The sequence below is a fragment of the Sceloporus occidentalis genome, unplaced genomic scaffold (genome assembly GCF_023333645.1).
Source record: "Sceloporus occidentalis isolate IW3139 unplaced genomic scaffold, rSceOcc1.0.p SCAF_1, whole genome shotgun sequence".
In the NCBI taxonomy this organism is placed as follows: Eukaryota; Metazoa; Chordata; class Lepidosauria; order Squamata; family Phrynosomatidae; genus Sceloporus; species Sceloporus occidentalis.
Window position 1 is genome coordinate 51,679,009 of NW_028316981.1, and position 27,067 is coordinate 51,706,075.

Sequence of the window (27,067 nt, forward strand, 5' to 3'; positions counted from 1 at the left end):
CCCATGATAGGGTTGCTATAAGTTGCTTGGAAATTATTTGAAGGCACGCAACAACAACAAACTTGTAAAAAAACAACAACAACCCTAACGACAAAAAGTCCAGGTACAGTTAAATACCCATGGGTGTCACTAGCAGGGATCACACCAGGTGACACCCTAAGGCAGGTATGACACCATTGCTTTTTGGTAGAAATGGCCTGTGGAGTTTGCCTGCATCTCTTTGGAACCCTGAAGAGATGGCGTGAGTGAGGTGAGGCTCAGTGTGCGGAGAAAAGAGAGGCCCGAGGATTTTTTTAAAACATATATTTTTTAATTTTTATTTTTTTAAAAATATATTCTTTTGAAATTTTCTTTAAAAACATTACCACTTTTATTGCATGGAATTATGTATACATAAATATATTTAGGCTGTGTGTATGAAACTGTAATTTAAATGTATATTTTTAATTTTGCAAGCTGTTTATATCACAACTATTACCGTTACATTCAGTGATAGTCAGGAGTTACTCATTAACAGTAACTGCCCATATATTACTGAATGTAATGGTAATAGGTGTGACATAAATAGTTATCAAAAATAAAATTATACCTTCAAATTACAGTATCATACAGTGGTGTCACTGGGCTTGGTGTCACCCGGTGTAGTAACTCATGGTGTCATCCCCCCATTGACCTCCTCCCATACTACACTATACAGGGATCTGTATGGTGTAGAATGGGAGGCCAATGGGGAGTGGACATGATACATAAAGTATATGGGATGACTGTGAGGGAGGATATGAAGTCCAGCAAATGCTGGCTGTTCTTCTCTCCCCCAGAGACAAGAGCAATGGCAAATGGAGGGAGAACTTCTCACTAGCCACTGTGCCAAGGTAGAATGGTGTACAATGGACCTTTCCTACTTTAATAAACAATAATAGTTTTATTTTTACCCCGTCTCTCTGTCAAAAAAGACAATTGAAGTGGCTTGCAGTTAAAAAAAAAGTCCATACAATCCACAATATCTGAATTATCCCCTCCTTTGAGCTTAAAGCTCTTCTCCTCCCTGATTTATCCTCATTGTAAGCTTGTGAGGTAAGGCAGGCAGAGTTCAGGGTCCCTCAGTAAGTTTCATTATGTTTCAGTGGAAACCTGAACCTGAATCTTCCAAGAGTGAGTCCAACATTGTAATGACTACACCACACTGGCCCTCATTCTTATCATTGACAGCTGTTCCCTGTATTTGCTATGAAATTTTGCCATGAAGTCTTTCACACATGTATCTAAGAATCAAGTCTGACTTTGACTTGACATCTTCAGTGTTTTCCCCTTTGGCATAAAGAATGTGCCTCTGGCTCTGTTGCATTCGTGTTTTATAAGCATGTTTTATGGCAGCTATCCATGGTGCTGAACCCAGAAGGTTCAGTACCATGGAAACCTCCTTAAAAATATTCATGTAAAACCCTGAATAAGATTTGGAAGTGAAGCTGTGAAGGAACTAGACAAGATCCTGAAGTGTCAAGTTATATAATTGAATACTAAAGTTAGGATTGCCCATGCTATTGTATTTCCCATTTTTATGTATGGTTGTGATAGCTGGACAGTGAAGGAAGCAGATAGGAAGAGAACACATTTGAGATGTGACGCTGGAGGAGAATTCTACAGATACTGTGGACTGCTAAAAAGATGAATAAATGGATCCTAAAGCAAATCAAGCATGAGCTCTTCCTAGAAGCTAAGATGACTAAACAGGTTGTGGTACTTGGGCCATATCATGAGAAGGCATGACTCACTAGAAAAGGTAATAATGTTAGGTAAGGTAGAAGGCAGTAGGAAGACCACAAGGGGAAGAATTCCCATACCTTGGGTCAGATATTGATTGAAATGGTGACTGCAGTCAAGAATTCAGAAACAAACTAGGACTGAGAAGGGCAGCTATGAAAGAACAGGATAAGATCCTAAGAGTAAAGATAAAAATCTGAACACCAATGTGAGGATTTTCCAAGCCATTGTATTCCCCATTACCATGTGTGGATGTGAGAGCGGGACAACGAAGAAAGCCGATAGAAAAAATTTTAACTTATTTGAAATGTGGTGCTGGAGAAGAGTGCTGAGAATACTGTGGATGGCTAGGAAGACAAATAAATGGGTCTTAGAACAGATGAATCTCGAATTGCCCCTGGAAGCCAGGGTGATTAAATTGAGGCATGCCATATCATAAGAAGGCATGAATCATTAGAAAAGACAATAATGCTAGGAAAGGTTGAGGGCAATGTAAAGAGAGGAAGACCACATAGCAGATAGCTGGACTAAATCAGAAAGGCCACAAGCATAAATCTGCAGGACCTGAGCAAAAAAGCAGAGGGTAGAGGGGCTTCAAGAAGTCTCATCTACACAGTCAACATGACTCAAGATCAACTAGAGGGTAGTTAACAACAAGAAGAAGACAGTCAAGGAAGCCACAGTGCTGTGCAAGACCTGAGCAGGGTTGTTGATGACAGAGTGACTTGGACGTCTCTGATTCATGGAGGTCATCATAGGTTGAAGTCGAAGGCAATTAACAACAACCAAGCTTCTGTAAACCTCAGTATGAATTTGCCTTGTCTAGAATCAAGGAATCATAGAATTGTAGAGTTGCCATTAGCTTCTACTGATACCATCACTAGGGTTCTGTTGGAATTATTTTGTTTATTTGTTTGTTTAACCTCAGCCTGAAGAATTTCTGTTATGAACCACTACCATATAAGAAAATCAACAAAACTTATCATTTAGAGAAGTGATCCCCAAACTGTTCCCTTTAAGAGATTTTGGACTTCAGCTGCCAGAAGCCTCAGCCATGTTAGCCAATAGTCTGGGATTCTGGGAGCTGAAGTCCAAAATCCCTTAAAGAGCACAGTTTGGGGACCAATGATTTAGAACAGGGGTAGGCAATCTTTTTGAGCCAGGGGCCGGGTTGCTGTCCCTCAGACAACTGGGGGGCCGAAGCCAAAAAATAAATAATTAAATAATTTTTTTAAAAAAAAATATATAAATAAACCAGGACAAATGTAGGACAAAATTTTCAAATGGAAGACACTTTTTTAAAAAAAATGGAGGACATGCAAAAAAATTTGCTGATTTTTAAAAAAATGTTAATATAAATGCATGTTTCTGAGGCTTCTATAGACAATTGCCCCACAAAGGCCCCAGCGGCAATCGGCGGCAAGACCGGGCTGGGGCCAGTCCCAAGGCCTCGCTGGGCCGCATCCGGGCCGCAGGTTGCCTACCCCTGATTTAGAATAAGAATTGGTAAATTGCTCCTGAAATGTTCCAAAATTACTAATCTGTTTTGCACCAATCAGATGTCCATGATATCTTCTTAATTCATACATGTTTTTTGTTTAACAAGCCTTCCTGGATTTGGAGCAATTTATTTAAATCTTTTAAAACCTCCTCAGCACTCAGCCTAAAATTGGCCATGCCTTCAGTATCAAAACACCAAAGTTTGCACATTTCTGCCAAGGCTTGTTCTAACATCAGAGAAGATCAGCCAACTACATCCCGAAAATCAAGACAAGCAGGGAGGCCAAACGAGGACTGCAAAACCAAAAAAAAAAAAAAATATTCAGGGGATGAAGACAGGAATATACCATATCAGAAGATATTTTACATTTAGAGAGCCATGACCTGTGAATATGCTACTACTGTATTAATAAATTAACTAATTAACATAGAATTCCCACTTCCCACTTTATAACCCCAACACACACGCACACACAAAGGCACCATTGCTGGGAAAGATTACTAGTGCTTAAAAACTTATCAGAACATTTCATTTTGGAGAACACTATTTGGTCTCTGTAAAATTGGTATGCTGTCATTTTAAAATGTCACTGTTTTTTTTAAACTTTTACTCAGAGAAGCAAAGAAGAACAAAACAGCTCTGAGTTTAGGATATCATGGAAATGTGGTTGATCTCTGGTAAGTACTGGCTGGCCTATGACCATTTGGACAATGCATTAACAATTACTGTTTAATGCAAGCTTTCAATTTATTCTATACCAGACTTGTGTTGTGATATGTATTTAAATCCATCTTCACTACTAAAGGCAAAAACACACACACCAAAGTGATCAAACATCACAAGCAAATGTAGCAAGTACTTCCCTTAATTGTTGAATATATTACCCAACAAATGTTTCTGTATTGTTTCAGCAGGGCATTTTTAAGATGCCAAAGTAAATTATATGTTAAATAGTTAGCTGCATTTAATGTCTTTACATAGAAAAGAAAAGAAAAATATGCGTCTGTATGGAGGGTTCATCATCTGACATAAGACCACAGTGTTGGGAATAGATAACTCCCCACTTTCCCTCTTCCATACTGCAGACCCAATAAAAATGCCTCAAGCTCTTATTGCCCCTGAGGTGGGTTCTGCTATAGTCAAATTGATTTTAATAGGTCAGTTACGATTTGTCATTGAAGTCAAGGTGCCTTTGATATATTCATATCAAAGTCTTCATGCTAAGTTGAAATTAATTGTTCTGTAGTTGTTCACCATTGCTCTTTAACAGTTCACCTTCTATATACAGGGAGAGACTTGTTGTGGAATTTGAAAAAACTGGAGATCTGTTAGCTGATTTGGGTTCTGACCAAACATCTTGTCACAATCCATTCAATGGAGGCTACTACCCAGTACAGATCACCTTTAAGGAGGCTAACCAGCTCATGTCCAGCAATCCTGTAAAATTTCGAGTCCTAGTGCAAGAAAGGTATTTCACTACTTTGTGCAAGTTATGCATAATTGATAAAATTCTGTGTCTGCCTTTGCCAAACTCAGATGTCTCTTGCAATAGACTTTCCTTCCCTAGATACTGTATTTTGTTTTTTTAAAAAATATGGAATGATTATTATTATTTTTGTAAAGCGCAAGTAAGCTTTTTAAAAAATGTTAGTCATAAAACCTATATTCTAAGATCTACCCTTTTATGGTAAATTAAGTCTAAAGTATTATTTTTTCTAAGCCACATAACCATGTGACAAAATCAGTTATACATGTATATATGAGTGCATCAGTGTACCAGTATGTGTGATAGTTGATAAAATTCCTAACTTTATACTTGCAGTTTGATATACTTGAGGATGTGTCTTTCATTCTCCCTAACATTAATCTTCTCACCCACAATCTTTATTCATCAAGTGTACACACACACACACACAAAGACAATGTGGGAGTACTCCAGGAACTAGACAACTGTTTTTTTTAGCTATGGATGCCAATGCAAGTGATGAAAAGTGGTGAAATATGGCTCAAGGGAAAAGAGGAATGCAGAAGGACAAGCAAACATTGCATACTGAGAACTGATCATATTGGGCCAAAATGCAGTGTCAGGATAAGACAGGTGTGAGAAATATGTGGCCCTCCGCATAGATTGTCCCTTTCATCAGCCTTGTCTAGGGATCATGGGAGCCATAGTCTAGTGCCATCTGGAGGGCTACATGCTCCTTATCCCTGATTTAGAGCATGCTGATTGCTCTCCTGGAAGCCAAGATGACCAAATTGAGGCTGTCGTACTTTGGACACATCATGAAAAGACATGGCTCACTGGAAGATACAATAATGCTAGGAAAGGTGGAAGGTCATAAAAAGAGAGGAAGGCTACATACTAGATGGAAAGATACAATCAACGAGCCCATAGAACTGAGCCCCACAGGACCTGAGCAGAGCAATTGAGGACCGGCAGCTTGGGGTCACTTAAGGGGTCACCTGCCGTCGAAGGAAACTCAAAGGCAGTTAACAACAGCAGCAAAATTATATTTCAACTCACAGTGACATTTGTTTAAAGCTGCAGTTTCTAAACTGAGATTCACAGACGTTGTTGGACTTCACCTCCTAGAGACCCCAGTCAGATCAGGGATGCTGGGAATAGTCACCCAGCAACATCTGGCAACCAAAGTTTGAGAACCAGTGGTTTTAACCAAAGTAGAATCAAATCAACAAAGCTCTAAACTTTCAAATCAATTTATTTTTCTTCAGGAAGTGAAAGGGGTGCCCAAACTTTGGAGGGGGGGAGTAGATTCCCCTCTCCCAGGTTTTTAGGGAGGATATGGGCAAGAAATGTATTTGTTCTTTCTTTCTCTCTGTCTTTCTAACCCGCTTCAAATCATCACCCATGGTATACTGAAGATCTGAGGAAAATGAAACGGGTTGGACAATGACTAGAGTGCACCTGGTGTGATACTTGACTCTTATCTGATAAAACTCTGTAGAGAGGCAATATGTGCAGCGCAGAAATCATTCTTCTCTGCACATATTGCATCTGCAGAGTCTTGTCCAGCAGAGCTCTTTGGGGTGGTAGGGGAGCTGACACAGGTTCCACCTGTGCAGAACCCATTACTCAACCCAACAATGGCCTGCTGTGATGCTTTTAACAACTTCTTTGAAGATAAAATCTCTCAGATAAGAGCCGACTTGGATGCCGGTGTTGTAACAGAACCAATTGACGAGGTGTCCAGCAACTCTGTTGATGTGGTTATACTGGATCACTTTCAATCTGTTAGTACTGATGATGTGGACAAGCTCCTTGGTAGAGTGAGGAAAACAACTTGCCTTCTTGACCCCTGCCCTTCATGGCTGGCTGTCCAGAGGGGTGATACCTTGTGGATGTTCTTAAGGGACATCATCAATGCATCTCTTAGGGAAGGTCATGTTCCATTTTGTCTAAAAAAAAGTGGCAGTTAGGCTGCTCCTAAAAAGACCTTCCCTTAATCCCCTGGATATGAACAACTACAGGCCAGTCTCTTTACTACCTTTTTTGAGCATGATCAAGAGGGTGGTTGCTATTCAGCTCCAAGCTGTCTTGAAGGAAACCGATTATCTTGATCCATTTCAAACTGGCTTTAGGACAGGATTTGGAGTTGACACTGCCATGGTTGCCTTGGCTGATGACCTTTGCCTGGGCATTGACAGGGGTAGTGTGACCCTGTTGGTGCTACTGGACCTCTCAGTGGGTTTCGACATGACATCCTCTTGGATCGCCTGAGAAGGTTAGGAATTGGAGGCAGTGCATTGCAGTGGTTCTGTTCCTTCCTCTCAGATTCCAGATGCTCGGAGACAGTTGTTCTTCAAGGAAAGAGCTTAATTGTGGCGTCCCTCATCCTGTCCCTGATGCTCTCTGCTGAGAGAGATCATCTGGAGGCATGTGGCGGGGTGTTATCAGTACACTGATGACACCCAAATATATTTCTTCATGTCTCAGCCTATAGCCTTGACTTAAGATGGCATCTCCCCTCTCAATGATTGTCTTAAGGCAGTAAAAGACTGGATGAGGAAAAACAAATTGAAGCTGAATCCACACAAAATGGAGGTACTCATAGTATCAGCCCCGATCCCAGGTATTGGGATACAACCCCCAGTCTTGGATTGGGTCACACTCTCCTCCAAGGGCTGTGTTTGCAGTCTGGGGGTGCTCCTGGATTCATCGCTCCTGATTATGCTTTTGCCTGAGCCTACTGGGAAGGGCAAGACACACCCTCTCCTCTATTCCCCCCCTCGTCTTGCTCAGTTAATTGAGTGCAAACCACTTTTGCACTTTGAACTCAGTTGGCAGCAATTGAAGTAATCGGAGGACAAAGGGGGAAATTGAAGGAGGAGAGAGAAAATGGCACATTTAAAAAGCAGCTGAAAAAGTGGAACAACTAAGGATTAATCATGACTGTGCCAAATCGGGACAGTTGGAGGACATGTGTATAAGGGATTTTCTGCATCATGTAGCAAAATCACTTGTCTGGCTTTAAGTAATATGAAATTTGACTTGGATTGCTGTTCCTCCTCAGGCAACAACAACAAAAAAGTCTTATGATAGCCTTGGAGCTTTAAAAAAAAAACACTAAAAAAAAACCCACCAAGATTTCATTAGAAACAAGTAGCAACTGGAAATGAGTTGTGATTATCAGAGACTTCCTGCAAAGCTGAGCATGGGGAGGGGAGAAGAAAGGCTGCAGAAATTTCATTATTTCCCCTCTTAGCCTTTATAATGCAATAAAATCAACAAATGTGCAGGAAGAAGAGTCTTATTTCTGAGAGTGAAGCAAATGTTTAGTGATCCAGCTATATTGATTTTGAGTCATAGCCAGTTGCCTCTTTTTCCTAAGAATACTCTTTGAAAGTAGGAATGAGAGATTTAAACCATATAGATTAGTTGAAATAAGTCTCTTGCTGTAGCTTGTTCCTAATAAGTCTGTCTTTCATAATGAGGTGGGTTCAATGTTGGGAATGGAAACTTTGGTTCAAATTGACTGGAACTTGATGGCTCATACTAGATGTGAGACAGTCACAGAAAAAGATCAGACGAGAATCTGATCAAAGGATAAAAGGTGCTGTTTGGGCTGAGGAATACTGGACCTTCCCTGCTCTCATTGCTCAGCACTCTTCCCCAAGCTAGGTTGCCTTTCAGTCAGGGGCCAGGTACTGATGGGGCAGAGCAAGGGAAGAAGGACTGGGAGTACCAGACTAGAAGAAGGTGAGCAGTGAGAGTTGGGAGGATTTACTTAGCTTTACCTACCTGCTCCTTTGGTAAAATCAGGCCTCTCTCTCACTCTGCACTTTATACACCAGAGCTTGGAAAAGTCACTTTTATTGGACCACAGCTCCTATATTCTCAATGAGCAATTGAGGGTGCTTTAGCTGGCTTATTGTCTTCTCATGAGATTTATTTTTGATTTTTCAAATCAGCCACTTCTGATCGAGTGGAGCTTAGAAAAGTTTTTTTTTTTTACAAAATAAGTTTATTATGATAAAAAACATATCTACATACAAATACACATAGAACATTGACCCACTACCCTAATCTAAACCCACCACCCCTAAAAGACATTATACTTCACCTAACACAAGTGAAACATAAACTCTCCTGAGATCTGGTATAGCCTTCATTTTATAATCTTGCAGATAATTCAGTTATTTGTTTATATTTTTTACCTACTTATTGCTTAAACTGTAAGAAAGTTTAAGAAAAGTAATTTTTGAATGACAGCAAGGGTGGGCAAAGTGCAGCCTCCATGTCACATATGATCCCCCACAGATGTTTTTGTGCCCCCCAGGGTTCCTCAGAGATCAACATTTATTTATGAAAAAATAATGCTCTTGGGTGTAAAAAAAAATCTGAAGGGTGTGGAGGGCATTTTCACCACATTTGAAGCCTGCCTGAGCTCCACAGGGGTAAAAAAAAGATTTTTTTCTTAAAAATATTTTATTTGCCTCAAAATGTCCCGAAATGCCCTCTAGGGGCTCAGAAAGGCTTCCAGACATGCCTTCATGTTCCCTAAACATGAGCAGCTTGTTTTCTGCTGCTCCAGAGAACAGGACCCGGAACAATGGATGCAAGCTACAGGAAAAGAGATTCCACCTCAACATTAGGAGGAACTTCCTGACAGTAAGGGCTGTTCGACAGTGGAATGCACTCCCTCGGAGGGTGATAGAGTCTCCTTCCTTGGAGGTCTTTAAACAGAGGCTGGATGGCCATCTGTCAGGGATGCTTTGAATTGGATTTCCTGCATGGCAGGGGGTTGGACTGGATGGCCCTGGTGGTCTCTTCCAACTCTACGATTCTATGATTCTATGATTCTAAAGGGCATTTTGGGGCCAACATTTTTAAATTTTGTGGGAGTGGGTGTAGTTTCTCTTTTCCTGACAGATATTTGTGTCACTCTCCTAGATAGTAACTTGCTGAAGATGAACCTTCAGGGCTGAGTCCAGAAACAGACATTACAATGCATGTAGAACTGATAGGGAGGGGAATCTTTGTTTCTCTCATTTTATCATAAGAATGAAAAGTTTTCTTCCCTCTAAATGAGATTATGAGATTTGTTTCCCATTTTCCAATGATTTTTCATATTTCAGGACTTTTTGTGCTAAAATTTCAATTATGGGGAAAAAAACCTGCATTTTTTAAACAAAATATTTTTCTAGAAAATGTCTTTCACTCAAAGTACAACATATATTTTGTGCCAATGCTTTTTGCAAATTATAAATTTTTTGTGCTAGCAATTTTTTCTCAAAAAGGTCTGAAATGTGCTTTGACTGTGTATTTCTGCATGGCAGAGGGTTGAACTGCATAACTACTCCCCCCTATCAGCATCATAAAGTATGCTTTCCTGTTCCTACAAGTGGCACTGAATGAAATAAAGTAGCAATGGGGAAATTAGCAATTTGATGGGATTGTGTTGTGTAATTTGCCATTCTAAATACTTTGGAGAAGAGTAGAGTAGTACACGTGGGGCTGCTGCTTCCAATGAAAACAAGACTTATGATACTATTAGGCAGAGTGAGGTGTCTGCCTCAGATGGTAGATGCTGGGAATGGATGTGTGATGTTTGAAGATGGGACTATGCCTGTGACTTTGACATGTCGCAAGCTACTGTGTTGTCCTGTGGAATAGTGGCATTCCTGGCTCTTCACCAGTGTTGAAGAAAACTCAAGTGCCACTTGGTCAGCTTCATGGAATGGGAAAGTTGCTATATTTTGCCACAAACACTAAAATATAGCCCCAGCCCTACTGCAGGATCCATGTGTATATCATCACATCAGCTGAAAGCTGTTGAATATTGTAAGGGAGTATTCCCAGAAATTGTCCAGTCTGGACTGAGCATACTCAAAGGCTATGAAATTCTCACTATACTGGTGGGAGGTTGGAATGGAATAAAGTATCCTGGGATTGCCCCCAGATTGTTTATCTGGGGTCCGTGAATTGGCTCTTGATTTTACAGCTGCCCCTCCTGCAGTTGCTTCAGGCTGTATGGGAGTTCTCCCAGTGGTTAATCTCTGTTGGAGAAAAGATCCAGCACTTGGATGGCTCTTGTACTGTTTACAGAAGCTGCTGGAGAAGTGGCTGAAAAACTGAGAGTGGATTCACTGCTCTTGCAGCAATGGATCTACTGATTCAGTGCATCCTAAAAGAAGGCATAAATGCTTCAATGGAACCTGGGACAGAACCTGGAACAACCTGTTGCAGTTTCCACTTGTAACATCCTGTTTTAGTTGGAATACGGATTTGAATTATGACGGGCCTCAGGGTGGGAGGGTCTGCAAAAGAGGATTAGTGTCAGCTTGATAGTGTTCATTGTCTGCTAGGAGATTTCTCAATTGCAGACAATGAGCACTATCAAGCAGACACTAATCCTTTTTTGCAGACCCTCCCACCCTGAGGCCTGCCATTAGCAACAGAACAATACATATGCAGATCACTCCTGCCTTTCCAGGTCACTCTATCTATCTATCTATCTATCTATCTATCTATCTATCTATCTATCTATTCACACACACACACACACAAGTCCTTTCCAGGCAAGCATTCTCTGAAGAATTCAGTCACAGATGCTGGCAAAATGTCAGGAAGAAACTCTTCTAGAACATGGCCACATAGCCCGAAAAACCCACAAAAAATATGGATGCTGGCCATGAAAGCCTTTGACTTCACAAACTTTTTTTTTCTCTATGTAAAGATGGGCTTAACAGTAAAGATACACTTCAGTGGTGTGTTGTTTTTTTCAGTCTGAGGAGACAAGTGGCTGCAATCAACAAACTTTCTGATCAAGGAATGTTTTTTTGGGATTATGGAAATGCTTTTCTTCTAGAAGCTCAGAGAGCTGGTGAGTATGCAGAGTTTTTTCTTTCTTTTTTGCATTGAAATTAATATATCATACTGCAAGTGCAGCTGAGTACAACAGATTAAAAAGAAATACCCAGATTTATTTGGACACCTGTTTTGCAGTCCATGACCATGAGAGGCCAGCTTGGTTTTATCTTTGTTAAGTGACTGGGATCTCTTTCCTAGATCTAGCATTGTTTTTGTGGGTTCACTTCTGTTGTAGCTGTTGTGTGCTTTCAAGTAATTTCTGACTTATGGTGAACCTATTGCAGGGTTCTTTTGGCAAGATTTATTCAGAGTGGGTTTGCCTTTACATTCCTCTGAAGCTGAAAGAGTATGACATATCCAGGGCCACCCTGGGGGTTGACATGACTGGGTGGGGATTTGAACCCCAGTCTCCACAGCCATATCCAATACTCAAACCACCACACTACACTGGCTTTCATGGGCATCAGCAGTGAGAAAATTGGACAAGACTAGGAGCCTTGCTTGGCTAAGGGGTGGGCTCTTCCAAGAAGACTTCTAGACTTCACTCAGGTCCACTCAGCTAGAATATAGGGGCAGGCAGAGGGCAGCCCAGGAGTGGCATGCACAAAAACAGAAAAGGTTTTTTGTGACCCGTGATCTCTTCAGACTCCCCAGTGTGCTCTGTTCCATGTTGACAAAAAGTTAATTGACACCTCTCTGGGAAGCCTCCAGAAGCAGCAGTTCACCTGTTAAATAAATTGCAAACTCCCATCCCACCCTGGCCACACTTTTTAACATGAAAAGAATTACCAGTTTTATAAAAGCATTGGCAGCCTGGGCCACCTCTTCTTTTATTGTAATTGTTTTTGGCCTTTTTTTCCTTTTTGGAAGCCTGTGAACCTCAGAGAGGGTGCCAGGGGCAAGAAAGTGCCACAGCAGGGAGAAGATCATAACTGCTGCAGATGACAAATTTCATAGTCCAGGAGATGTGTGTGGGGAGGGAGCACCTCTGTGAAAGTGATTTCTGTGGGGAATTTTGTAGTAAGTAAAACTTCCTTGAAGTCACACAACAATGACAAAGACAACATTTTCCAGTTAAACTTGTTATCCAGCTGTGAAGAGCTATAAATTCAGTTCACCCAAGTCCCTTTAACTCTGGCAAAAGAGCTACAACTATCTTTCAATGACACCACCATCAATTTGTTTATAGATTCCTGTCTTGTATTTTCAACAATGGCAATTGGAATTAGTGTGGAAAGTAAGTCCTCAATGGCATGGAAAGCAAGGGATTTTTCACACTACACAATTATAGCACTGTGATTCCACTTTAAATGGAATCCTATGGATTGCTGGGATTTATGATTAAGAAAGAGCTATTTAAAATTCTTAGCTAGTGAGTTATAGTGCTACAGTAGAGTATGACCCCTGGAATTCTATAGGATACAGCAATGGCAGTTAAAGTGGAATAGTAGTGTTATATCTGTGGAGTGCAAACAAGTCCTAAGTCTCATGCCATCCTGCTTTTAGCTTCTTGCAGATCTATTAGGTCCTACTCATCTGAAAATAGCCTAGGGTTTTCTCCTTTCTTTAATAGTTGACCTGTACACTCTTTTGAAGGTGCTGATGTTGAGAACAGAGGAACCAGCAAAGGAAATTTCCGATACCCTTCCTATGTTCAGCACATTATGGGGTATGTAGAAGAGAATGAAATGGGGACTACTCTGCCCAGCCATTCCCCCTCTAAACTTTGCTCTGGTGTATCCCAGTGATCCTCTCAGCTGTTTTTTGTGAATAAGTAGACTGTCAATAGACTAGTGAATTTTGAACATGATTTTCATGCTCAGCAGCACATATACTAAAATTGAAACAATACAGAGAAGATTAGCATGGCCCCTGAACAAAGATTTTCATATGCTACAGTTTACAAATCTTTTGGGAACCTTCAGTGTGTATGATTCTCGTTCTCATATATATATATGAGAATGTATATAGATAGACAGACAGACAGACAGAGAGACAGACAGGACTAACAAGGACTACAACTTTTCTCCTCTTCTGTTCTACTTCTAGTACTATTGTTTTCTCTACAGTATTTGTACTTTGTGATACAACTGCAAAGGCTCTTAGAGCAGCTTATGTATCAGGGCAACAGAATCCAAGAATGCCCCCCAAGTCCCTCGTGTAGGAAATATACTGTAGATTTGAGACAATATTATTTTTTCTACATCTGCTTAGAGTCTTCTGAGGTAACCCAGTGGACTCCTAGGTGCATTCAAGAGCGCCGAGTTTTTCCCAACCAGCAACATTAAGTGAAAGTATGCCCCAAAAAAGGATTCCACTATACACACCAGGGTTCTTTCTGTGTCATCACCTCCAGCACACCTTTTGCACCCTAATGTCCACTGAGGACAGGATGAGCCAGCAGACAGATGATACAGGGGGCAGGCTTAACTATCTATATCCTGCACTTTGATATGTGGGCAAACTTATTAGGTAATTGTTGATATAGGTTGAACTGTAGGATGTATATCTCAGATTACATTCTCCTGTGATGCATTACACTAGACCTTGGAAGAGTTACTTTTCTGGACTACAGCTTCCAGATGTCCCCCAGGAACCTTTCCCAGCCACACAGAGAGTAGCGTATGTTTGTTCGTAATGATTTTAAATTCTGGAATAACGGCCCATGGAGCTTTGTGTTTGGATTAGTTTGTTTCAAATATTTGAAATGCTTCCTTCTTCAGTTAATGAAAGAAAAGCATTGCTTACTGCCAGGATAAATATGGCAGGAATGTAAACTATTTTCTAATCGTTGTACATATTTCCTTCTCAGTGACATTTTTTCTCTGGGGTTTGGCCCATTTCGTTGGGTTTGTACCTCAGGCAACCCGGAAGACTTGGCATCCACTGACTGTATTGCCTCATCAGTGCTTGAAGAAGCTGTCCTCGAGGAAGGTAAGAAAATTGTGCCATGTAGCATGGAAATTGAATGTTGGAGTATAGATAAACTGACTTGCCATTGTGCCTTGCATTTTAAGCTTGAATGTCATAGATTCATAGAGTTGGAAGAGACCACAAGGGCTATCCAGTCCAACTGCCTGCCATGCAGGAATACACAACGAAACCACTCCCAACAGATGTTTAAAAACCTCCAAAGAAAGAGACTCCACAACTTTCTGAGGGAGTGTATACCATGGTCAAACAGCACATACTGTCAAGAAGTTGCTCCTAATGTTTAGGTGGAATCTCTTTTCCTGTCGTTTGAATCCATTGGTCTGGGTCCTAGGACCTTATCACACACAGGGCGAAACATCATGCAAACATCATCCGAATGTGGCAGAAACGTTGTGGAAGTGCCAGGGATGTGATCATCCGTAGTGCTTCTAAAGTGTAATTGAGGCTTCCCACTATGTTTTCATCATGGAATTGTTCACAGGGAAGCCAGGAAGCTTCCTCACAAACGATTCCATGATGGCAACATAGCAGGAAGCCTCAATTACACGTTAGAAGCCCCACAGATAATTGCATCCCTGGCGCTTTCACAACTTTTCTGCCACATTTGGATGATGTTTGGACGATGTTTGGACCACATGTGATAAGGTCTCTACTCTCTGGAGCAGCAGAAAACAATACAACACCCCTTCAAATATTTAAACAGGGCTATCATATACTCTCTTAACCTTATCTTCTGTAGGCTAAACATACTGAGTTTCCTAAACTACTCCTCATATGACATGGTTTCCAGTTCTTTCACCCTTTTGGTGTAATATTCTTATCCACTTCAGGTTACTTTGTGGAAGATTTTTCAGGCATATCTATCTTTTATGTGGAGAACTTCCATGCTCAGCATATCATCCCCCTCTTCTATGACAAACATATATATTTTTGTTACAACTCTTGACACTTCCTACCAAGTGTTCAGATAGTTTAAATTTCCAGACACCTGAGCAGACCCAAGATATGCTGCCTGAGGCAGAGGAGAAAATGATGCAGTTCTACCCACCCATCAAGATTTATAATCACCAAAACCAGCCACGTTATTCTGGCACATGAGGAAGAAAACCCCACAAGTGCCTCTCCCCATTCCTGGTAGTAAAAAAAAAAGAAAGAAAAACAACGTAAACTACTAACAATTTGCTGCCATGCAGATATTCTTGAAGTTATGACATTCCACACTCCAAATCTGTTGCTATAGGCAGATACCTCACCCTGCCTCATTCCAGGTCTGGCTCTTCAGCCAGTGTTGCCACTGTTTCAGACAAAAACAAGATACCATAAACAGATGCCTAAGGTGAGGGCCAGTATGAAGGATATAGCACTGGACTCAGGGTGGATTTTGTTGGCAACCCAAGGGGATGGCAAGATAAATTAACATGGGGGAGTGGTTGTGCCTTGGCTCCATGCCTTTGTGACATGACAGCAGTCGCAAGTAGTGGCCCTGCAATTTTTACTGTGCAGGCTTTATCCATCAATGTAAACTCTTGTTTTGATTGTCTTTTTAAAAACAACAACAAGTCTTTCTTTTAACTTCTTGTTGCTATTTTCTTATTGGGCATCCATCCCTCCATAGTATTTCTTTTGTGATTTGCCAATGCTCTTACATTTGTAGCGGTGTCCATGGCCCATGGGCCAAATATTTTAAGGACCTTTAGTCTGCCATGATTGGCAGCATCTTGACATGGTTTCAGACAGGACGCTTACCAAGTCCTATCTGAAGATGAGGGGGATTGAATTGGGAGCACTTGTATGTAAAGCACATGATCTACTAATGAGCTTTATTGAGTTATTGCTGTCTTTTCCCTGCTTTCCTGTCATCACATGGGACTTGTAATAGGCAATTTTTGATTTGTGCAATTCATATCTTCCATTTAGCAAGGATAATCCCAAAATTATCCCCTCTCATTCCACGTTTTCAGCTGCTTTTAAAATGTCCCATTTTCTTTTTCCTCCTCTTCCATTCCCCTCTCTTTACTTCAATTGCTGCAAACTGAGTTCAAAGTGCAAAAGTAGTTTGAACTTAATTAGTTCATGAGGGGGAGAGGATAGGAGGGGTGTCGTCTTTAAATGTTGGAAGGTGTGGCAATTGCATGACAACTAAAGTTATGCAAACTGTATTGAGAATCACAGTGTCCCATAACAACCAACACAATGATAAGCCAAGATCTTCTTTTTCTCACAGTGCAGATATTCCGTAAAGGAATGGCATATAACACTAGAAAAAACACCTTGAATTTATCTCACAATTGAAACTCAGACTAGGTCCCAAATATTTAGTACATGAGAGAGCTAGAATGATGTATGTCTCAAAGAAAATGGCATTTAAATTGTGTGTGTGTGTGTGTGTGTGTGTGTGTGTGTGTGTGTGTAAAGATATTTTAAAATCCAGCTGACTGTGCAGATGTGATGGCAGCTCTTTTATTGGGTTTACTGTTGTGCTTGGCAGACAAGTACATGGAGGAATTCAGAGAGAAATGACAACTGAACCTCAGTGAAACCATGCCTATTAAAATGACCTTTTAATAGAATCCCCTTTGACCTCTCTCTGTTATGGAATCTTCTGATCCTAGCTTACCTTTGCCAGCTAGAAGTAGCACTTCAACTACAGTCCTAAATTTGGACAGTGACATATTAGTAAGATGAGAAAATGAGTGGGATGGGTCTCTACAGGGTTAGGAACATTGGGGGAGGGTGTGAAAGTTTTGCTGTGAGTGTGTGTCCAGCGTGTATACACTGTTTTTTAGATTGTAAGCCTGAGGGCAGGGAACCGTCTATTATCCCCTCTGTTGTAAGCCGCCCAGATTCCCAATGATTGGGCGGCATACAAATAAATCCTATTATTATTGTTATTATTATTATAACCCCATCCATGTTAGCTACACTATTAGAAAACAGCCCAAAGTGGGTCGTGTGATTGAAGAGTGTGGTAAATGTAGGTTAAACAGTAAAACTGTGACTGAGTAGACATGTAAAACTTCAGTTATTTCATCCTTGCATGCAAGAATGAACAAAATGCATATGTATTCTCTCCACTGGACAAAATTACAGGAGTTTATGTGCATTTTAAGATGATTTTTCATAATTTGGGATGGGTTGGCATGGTTTATGTGGAAGGCTTTTTCTTAAAATGAAAAAAAAATGCTGTTGTTGCTACTAGCATTTTTCCCCACTCATGCAAAATCTTGACATAATGAATATCCTTCACTTTGTAAAATCCAGTCGGCACTCCTTATCCACAGATTCTGTATCCACTGATTCCATCACCCACATCCTGAAAATATTCCTTAAAAAAGCAAACCTTGCCTATGCCATTTTTAATGAAGGACACCATTTTACTATGCCACTGTATATAATAGGACTTGAACAGCCACGGATTTTGGTGCCCACCAGCATCCAGGAACAAAACTCGAGCAGATACTAAGGGTCCACTGTATTTACAGTTATCCCTCTATATTCACAAATTCTTTATCCATAGATTCAAGCATCTATAACTTGAAAATATTCCCAAAATATATAAATTCCACAAACCAAATACTGACTTTGCCATTTTATATAAGGGACACCATTTTACCATCCATTCTATTTAATGCGACTGAACATCCATGAATTTTGGTATCCTGGAACCAAACCCCAGTGGATACCAAGACCCCACTGTATTTATTACATAAATACATTTCCGTACATTAACTTATACAAATGCTTGATAAATATTTTTTTAAAAACTTTCTGAATGGTAATCTCATAATATACAGAAAAGAAAGTTTAGGCACGTTACAGATTGCCCAGAATGGGTGGTCTCGCGCCGCTGCCGGTTGCTGCATCCGGGAACCGCAGCAGCCAAACTGTGCAGTTCCCGGGCACAGCAAGAAAGAAGCGCAAAAATGGCACTTCTTCCTGTGCCCCGGAAGAGGCGCCACAAGGTGCGAGGCGTGCACTCGCGGCGCCACTTCCAGCACGCGACATCCGGACACTGTGCGTCCGCGATGTCAAAATGGCGCCGCCGCCATTTTGACGTACTCATTACGCATGAGGGGCAAGGCGCGTCAGGAAGCGCCGCCCCTCGCACGTAATGACGGCGTCTCATTGGCCCATCTGTAACGCGCCATAGCACCTAAAATAATTCTTTAGAATAGCTGCAGCTTTAATTTTTACCTACATTTAAACATTTATCAAAATCCATGTGAAAAAACTATCAAAATATCCTAAGGATGTGGATAGTATCTCTGGAGAAGTGAGAGCCACTGGATACATGTTGGATTTTGCCTTTCCTGGCTTAGTGAAAAGGCTAGAGGAGGCTGGCTGGGTAAAGGGAGAGAATAATGCCTGTGTCCAGCAAGGCAATGTTCTGAATTGCCTAAAGGAGGTATAGTGGACCTATGGTTTCTGCTGGGGTTTGGTTCCAGCACCCTCTGTGGATGCCAAAATTCATGGATACTCAAGTCCCATTTTATATAATGGTGTAATAAAATAGTGTCCCTTATATAAAATGGAAAAATCAAGGTTTTCTTTTTGGATTTTTAAAAAGATATATATTTTCAAGCTGTGGGTGGTTGAATCCATGGATACATAATTTGTGGATATGGGGGGCTGACTGTACTTGAAAGACCCCTGTTGAAAAAGGCTTTCAATCTTTTGGATAATTACCAGCCAGTTTACAATATTTCTTTTCTGGACAAGGTACTAGAGCATTCAATGGCTTCCCAGCTCCAGGGGTTTCTTGATGAGATAAATTATCTAGATGGATTTTGTTCAAAACAATATTTATTAATAATTTTAAAAAGTTAAAATGCCAACATACCTATACAAATTATATATCATGAACAAAAACAAAGACATAAAAACAAACAGGAAGGTGAGTGAGAAGAGAAAAAGAAAACAAAAACAAAACAAAGCAGAAAAATGGGGGGGGGGGGAACAGAGCCAAGGGGGAAAAAGAAAAAAAGAAATTCATCTTAATAGTCTATATATCGCCTATCCCACTACTTCCCTGCTGGTCCTCATTAAAATATGACTTCTCTCAATCCTATAACCACCACTACAACATATATTCCAATTATACCTCCATAAATTATATTATCCTCCTTTATTTTTCAATATTTGTATGATTTTTGTTTTTGTTAATTGCCTTCATGCCAATCTCGACCCATGATGATCTTACTGATGAGACATCTCCAAGACCTCCTGTCCTCCACTGCTCTACCCAGCTCCTGCAAACTTATATTCGTGATCTCTTTAATAGAATCCATCCATCCAGCAAGCAACCTTCCTCTCTTTCTACTTCTCTCCATCTTCCCCAGCATTATTGTTTTTTTCGAGTGATTCATATCTTCTCATGGTTTGTCCAAAGTATGTCAGCCCAAGTTTTGTCATCTTGGCTTCCAGGGGGATCTCTGGCTTGATCTGCTCTAGGATCCATTTGTTTTTCTTTTTGGCTGTCTATGGAATCCTCAGCACTCTTCTTCAGCACCATATCTCAAATGCATTGATTTTCTTCCTATCTTCTTTATTGTGTCTACAAACAGAATGTAAGCCTAGCCAGAGCAATTTGAATCCTTGTTCCCTGCTGTTCCTTACAACAGACCAGGAAAACCACTGTCTTATCTGAATTAAAATCCAATTTATTTATTCATATAAAGTACACTGGTATACTTGATAAGGATCAATAATTTGGACCTTAATCCGGATAAGGTTTTCCTGGTCAGTTGCAAGGCATAGCATTATTTTGTTCAAGAGAGAGAGAGAGAGAGAGAAAGCAGGAATTCAATTTGTGCTGGATAGGGTTACATTCCATTTGCAGATATAGGTCCACAGTTTAGGTGTATTCTGGAAGTCAGCTGTAAAGATGGATAGGTGGCTAGGAGTGGTTTTGCACAATTAAAAATAGTACATCAACTTCACCCATTCCTAGGGACATCTAACTTGGCCATGGTGACACAGAACCTAGTTACATCCTAGCTGGATTACTATAATGTGCTCTATGTGGAGCTGTCCTTGGCGCGTTACAGACCGCCCCTTTGGGGCGGCCTGTAGGCGCACCTTTCCCTGGTGTATCGGAGCCTCAGCTGCCAGAGCGGCAGCCTCCGAGGCCCCAATCCGCCGCAAAAGGCCGCTTCCCCGCAGCCTGGAAAGGGGTGTCCTTGGGGCTTCAAGCCCCAAGGACACCCCGCGGCCACGGGGAGGAGGAGAAAGGGGCCGCTTGGCCCCTTTCTCCCTTGTGTTGCTGGGCGCAGCCATCTGAAGGCTGTGCCCAGCAACGCAAAGCTCCTTGCTGCTCCTTCCTGCTCTGCGCAAAGAGCGCATTAAGCGCCCTCGCACGGAGCGATGGCGTCACGTCCGCGCCGCCTCATTTGGAGGCGGCACGTTCGTCACGCCATCATGGCGGCGGCCATGTGAAACGGCTGCCGCCATTTTGTACACGCAGAGCGCGTACTAGGGTTGGGGGGGTGCAGAAGCACCGCCCCTTCCTAACCCTAGTACGCGCTCTGCACGTACTTTCATGGCGGTCTGTAACCCGCCTTAGAATGTTCAGATACTTCAACTGTCCAAACTGCTGCAGACAAATTAGCAATGAGGACTGATTACAGGGGGCATCTGTTCCAGCAGCACAGCTGCCTGCCACTTTGTTTCTGAGCACAATTCAAAGTGCTGGTTATGACCTATAAAGCCTTATACAGCCTGGATCCAGGCTATTTAGAGGACTGTATATTACTATGTAAGGGCCCAGTGTGGCATAGTGGTTTGAGTTTTGGACTATGACTGGAGACCAGGGTTCAAATTCCCACTTGGCCATGAAACCCACTGGATGAACTTGGGCAAGTCACATCCTCTCAGCCTCAGAGGAAGGCAATGGCAACCCCCCTTTCTAGAAACTTGCCAGCAAAACCCCATGATAGGGTCACTATAAATTGGAAATGACTTGAAGGCACACAGCAGCAGCAGCAGCAACAACAATATACTATATAACCCTGCCTGAGTTCTGAAATCTTCAGGAGAGGTGCTTCTCTTGATCCCATCACTTTCACAGCCACATCTAGTAGGAATGTGGGAAAGGGTCTTCTTCATGGATGATCCCAGACTCTACAACTCAATTCCTAGCATGCTAGGTTAACTTCTTGCTGGTCTTTCATCAGCAGGTGAAGAACTTTCTGTTCCAAAAGGCTTTGGGGAACAGATTTTTTTTACATGTAACAGGTTTTCTTTTTTAAAAAGTGTGCTATACCACTTTTATTCTGTATTTTTAAATCTATGTTTTAAATATTTTTAATTACATAGACATTTAATACTATTTTAATCTCAAATTTTTATATGTTTCTAACTCTGTGGTTTTACTTGTCTTTCTTTTTATGTTGCATGCTTTTTTGCATCTCTGTCTTGGAAAAAGAGCAGGGCCTAAATGAAACGGTTGATGGATTGAAAATTAAGGTTGGCTATCCTTTTTAAATACAAGAACAATGCAGATTTGCTGAATGCTTATGAGTCACAGAAAATCTGGAAAATGATCCAAGATAGAAATGAAAATGTTGATTCACAGATGGCTGTGTTGAAGGCCAAAATCTTTCCAGCAAGCAGAAGTTGTTATGCATCTCAAAAGGCCACTCTTTCCTGGCAAATTTATTGACATGTATGTGTCCCAGTTTTTCTAAGAAATCTTTGGCCACAGAAAACTCATCTTGATTCCCAGAGAAATATGAATTTACTTGCCCAAAATTCAAGACCTTCATTGATGCCACTGCCATGGCTATTTCATTATCCTCAGAAGATTTCCTTTCCTTCTACGAACAATAACAATGACTTTTTCATTAATCTTTTCTGTTAATCTTTTTGTTACTTAACTTTTCTCTTTTAGGGTTATAATTATCATCTTAAATCTTTTGGTTGAGTTTCTTGTTCACTGTTGAGGTCTTGCTGTTTTTCAGCTTCTTCAAAGTCTTCATGAAAAGTATCACTGTTCTAAAGTTATTTGCACTACTGATTTGACATTGGCAGCCAAGTCCTACAGATCTTATTCTTTGGTTTGCTAAACAATGTGTGAAATTTCTAAAATCCCAACATTTATTCATACTGTTTTGGAACTTTTCCATGGTAGAAAAGAAATGTGTGAAGCATAACAAAATGGTGAAAATATTTCTTGACAGGCTTTATATTGCCTACAGCTTTTTCAGTAACCAGATGGAGATGGTGCTGACTTGAGTGGGCATGTGGGACTTTTCTTTGAAGCTTTTGTTGATTAAAGGCCCACACTCTTCCTTCTCTGCTCCCAACACTTGCTCCATCATAGCATTGCCATAATAATTTGGATGGTTTCAAAACTCTTTTTTTCTGTATCACCTGTAGATACAGCTTCAGAAGCCATGGTGGTAGTTACTATGTGTAAAGCCGCCTTGTCTGCACTGGCCAGGATACTCCATGGGCAGCCCGGTGTATCTTGTTCCCACAATTACTCTGTTACTTTGACTTTGGTTTCTGCACTGTAGCAGTTATCTGCTCGCATGTTCCACTCTGCTTCATGACACATCAACCGCCATGGGAAGTTGCTTGCTTCTGAGGTGACATGCTGGGCACCTCATTTTGACCTTAGAACAAGTGACCCATGGTGGTGGTGGAAGCACTGGGGGGCCACTGGGATGCCTGGGCCGACTACTGCTGTGCCCCAGAAACAGCAGGCTCAGAGTCTTCCTGGAAGATCCAGAGCAAAAGGTAAGTTATTTTACTCCATGTTAACGCAGTTTTTGCCCTGGTTATGGTGCAGGATGTGCCAGATGTTGTCCGGACTGTCCACATCAGAACCAGGGTTTGGACTGGGCCTATGCAGCCAAGGCCAAAGATTCATAAACTTTTCTATTTTTCACATACTGGATTCTCCAAAGCCTCATGTTCACAATTCTTTTTGTAACTAATACAACTTTTTGAGGAAGTTACATGTTTAGTATTACGATGTAAATATTATGTTTAGTATTATGTCTTCTTGAAGAACAGTTGCCATAATATCTATGATTTCTTTCTGCAATTTCAGAGACTGGTAACTTACTTCTCATGACCATGTTTATTAAATCCTGCCAGTGTTACATCTTGTTTGGTCTGGGTAGAGAACATAATGGAAATGAAAGCAGAAAAACAGAGCAAAGGGGTTGAAGTCTAACTCTAGCCCATAACACAAATATTTTAAAATTAAATTTGTCAAGGGTCATGTTACTATACAGCCTGTCCCTCCTGCCCAGAATTGCTTAAGTAATATGCTTGACTGTGATAATTGAGAATCCACATCAGGGAAGGTTTGGGGGTCTCTTCCAGATTAGACTTTTGTTGTATTTTGTCCTCCTGTATTCCCTGAACTTTTCAACCAGCCAGCATGGTATAGTGGTCATGGAAACCCACTGGATGACCTTGGATAAATCACACACTTTCAGCCACAGAAGTAGGCAAAGGCAAAGCCCCTCTGAAAAGATCTTGTCAAGAAAACCCTGTGATAGGTTCATTTTAGAAAATGACTTCAAGGCACACTGCAACAATAAGCCTAGTCCTGACTTGTTTTTAAAACAAGCTGTCACCCTTTAAATGGTGGCTGTTACTTTCCGTCATGTCACAAATAAAAATGACAAATCAATTTACTTTTTTTTTTAAAAAATCACAGAGTCCTAGCAGTGAAAGCAAAGGTTGTAAAAGGGAGTGCTGCATCCATTCCCCACCACCACCACCTAGGCTACTTGGCTGTGTCCCGGGCATGGGGACATGAGAGAGGGCCTTCTCAGCTGTGGCACTCCAACTATGGAATGCCCTCCTCTTGGAACCTCAGTGCAAACACTGATTTCATTTAGGTGCCAAATAAAAACCTGATTCCTCTTCAAAGTCTTTGCGCCTTACTTATTTCTCTCAAACACTAATTGCTCACAGTTTTAAACTGTTTCAATATCTGAAATCTGTTTTAACTTGTTAATTATGTTTAAAATGGATTTTGTTTATTTACTTTAATATTTTAAATGTTTTAACCTGTTAGTATTATTTTTACCTGTAAGCTACCCTGAGCTCTTTGAGGATAATGATGATACCTTTACAGAATCACCCAAACTAGCTTGCCATTGCCAAGGATGGTGTAGGGCATTGGCCATAGCAACAATTGAAGTAAGGTTCAGGTGCCAATCCATTTTATTTTTGTATATTGAATAGTGAGGGGTAGAGACATTTTCTTTACCTCCAGCTACAAAACATCTTAGGCTGGCCCTATACTTCCTATAACCTTCCGAAAGTCAAAATTAGCTAATTGGTTAGCCTGCCCATATCTCCCCTTTCAAGCAACACTCAGTAGCTCTGTAAGAATGGGGAAATGAGGTGAGAAATAGATCAGCTCTATTCATAAGATCAGAGTGGCAGTGGGAGTGAAATGGTATGAACTAGCTGTAAGGGAAGAATTTGCTTCCTGTTCTGGGTGTATTTGAGAAGGCTTGGATGGTGTAAAAAATAAAATACAAGAAAATAAAATAGCTCTGAGGCTAGGGAGTCAACTTCCTTGCTGACACAGATAATGTGAATGAGATCACAATGTACTTTTTAGTATCTTCTGGAACCTAAATAAAGATCAGCAAATCGTAGGGACAACAAAGTAAACTCATGTAGAAATGTTTTCATGAAAAAAGTGGCAACCTTTAAAGCAAGCAAGAAAGAAAAAGGTTTGGATCCAGCAACTCAAGAAATTATTTTCAAAGTATAATTAATAACGTACCTAGAAAGAACAAATGAACTGCAATATTTGGATGCAGAAAAGGTGAAACCAAGCATTGCCATTCCTAGTGGTAGTATTCATCAAGATAAACAGGTAGGGGGAGTAGAAACATGTCCCTTGAGAAGTTTTCTTCTGTGAATTTTACTCATGGACATTATTTGTTTATTTATCAATTACATGTATTCACTGTGAGTTGTGGGGTATTTTTTCCTATTGTATTTCAGATTAAGATATTTTCATTGTTTCTTTTTATTTGTAAAATACTATTTTGTCATTACTTTCTGTATTTCTTCCAGTAAAATATTCATTCTTTGTCCTGTCACACTACACAGTCATAGCAGTATGATTCCACTTCAGCTGCCATGGCAACAACCTGGGAAATCCTGGGGTTTGGTGTTTGGTGAAGTGGAGGCACTAGAGGATCTCTCTTGTTGAGCATTGATATGCCTTTACATAAAATGCAAATCCTTGGATTCCATAGGATGCAGCCATGGCAGTTAAAGTAGAATCACACAGCTGTAACTGAGTACTGTAAAATGATCCTGAGTTGGATGGAGGGATGGGCACAGGAAGAAAAGTGTTTGGTTAGGATAAATCTCACCTTTTGCCAGAACCTCTGGGATAAGAAAGTCCTCGGCAAACTCTGGCTTTCCTTTTCCCCGCTCTGTATTCAAATCAATGTAAGTCATATACTCAAATCTGAATGGAGGGCATGTATATAGGAAAGCAGTTTGGGGTGATAGGAAGTCCTCACACCAAGGCACAGAGAGAAGTGGAAATGGATAATGAATACATGTGATACAGGGAAAGAAGAGCAATTCAATTGAAATGTTGTGGTAGAGGGGAGTTCTGCAGATACTGTAGACTGTCAAAAACACAAATAAAGAGGTCTGAGAGGTAAATCAAGCCTGAATTGTCACTAAAAGCCCCAAAGAAGATACATAACATACATTGGAAATATCATGAGACGGCGTGACTTACTGGAAAAGATGATAATGCTCAGTAAAGTAGAAGGCAGTCTGGAAAGAGGATGATTACATTACAGATGGATTGGTTCAATAAAGGAAGCCATAATAATAATAATAATAATAATAATAATAATAATAATTATTATTATTATTATTATTATTATTATTATTATTATTATTATTTATAGCCCGTCCAATCACAAGGAATCCAGGCGGGTTACAACAGTAAAAATAAAGATAATAAAATAAAATACAATAAATAAATAAAATACAATAAAATTAAAGAGAGCGAAGTGAGTACATTCACAGTTAGGCCTGATGGAAGTTGGGCCTCTCTTTTTAATTTCCTCCCAGGTCTGATGGTGATGTCATGGAGGGAGGGCTCTTCTTCTTGAGGCAAGGATTTTATTTTAATTAATTTTAATGTAATTCTTCTCATTAAATTTAAGAGAAGAATTGGTGGACAGAGTGACATAAGTCACAGTAAATGGGGAGTAGAACTAGGTAGGGAAGGCCTGCTGGAAGAGATCCATCTTAAGAGCCTTCTTAAAGGCTGTAAGAGTAGAAATGTCACGGATCTCCTTCAGCAGGTCATTCCATAGCATTGGAGCTGCAATGGAAAAGGCCCTCTGGGTGACTGAAGTTAGCCTAGATTTTATTGGCTGAAGTAGATTCTTCCCCGAGGACCTTAGAGTGCGGGACGGACAGTATGGAAGTAGGCGATCTCTTAAGTATTCTGGACCCAAGCCATGTAGGGCTTTGAAGGTAATCACCAACACCTTGTACCTTGCCCGGAAACTAATTGGCAGCCA

At 40.7% G+C, this 27,067-nt stretch overlaps 1 protein-coding gene and 1 pseudogene across 1 annotated transcript in view; both read left to right on the forward strand.

Moving 5' to 3' along the window:
• Positions 1-27,067, forward strand: part of LOC149321401 (urocanate hydratase-like) — an 85,711-nt gene that overhangs the window by 39,326 nt on the left and 19,318 nt on the right. Inside the window, exons 10-14 of the mRNA XM_089521078.1 lie at positions 3,877-3,939; positions 4,551-4,730; positions 11,510-11,607; positions 13,191-13,263; positions 14,407-14,528. Coding sequence (XP_089377204.1) covers positions 3,877-3,939; positions 4,551-4,730; positions 11,510-11,607; positions 13,191-13,263; positions 14,407-14,528 — 536 coding nt within the window. The remainder of the gene's footprint in view (positions 1-3,876; positions 3,940-4,550; positions 4,731-11,509; positions 11,608-13,190; positions 13,264-14,406; positions 14,529-27,067) is intronic.
• Positions 13,410-13,506, forward strand: LOC149321402 (U6 spliceosomal RNA; annotated as a pseudogene).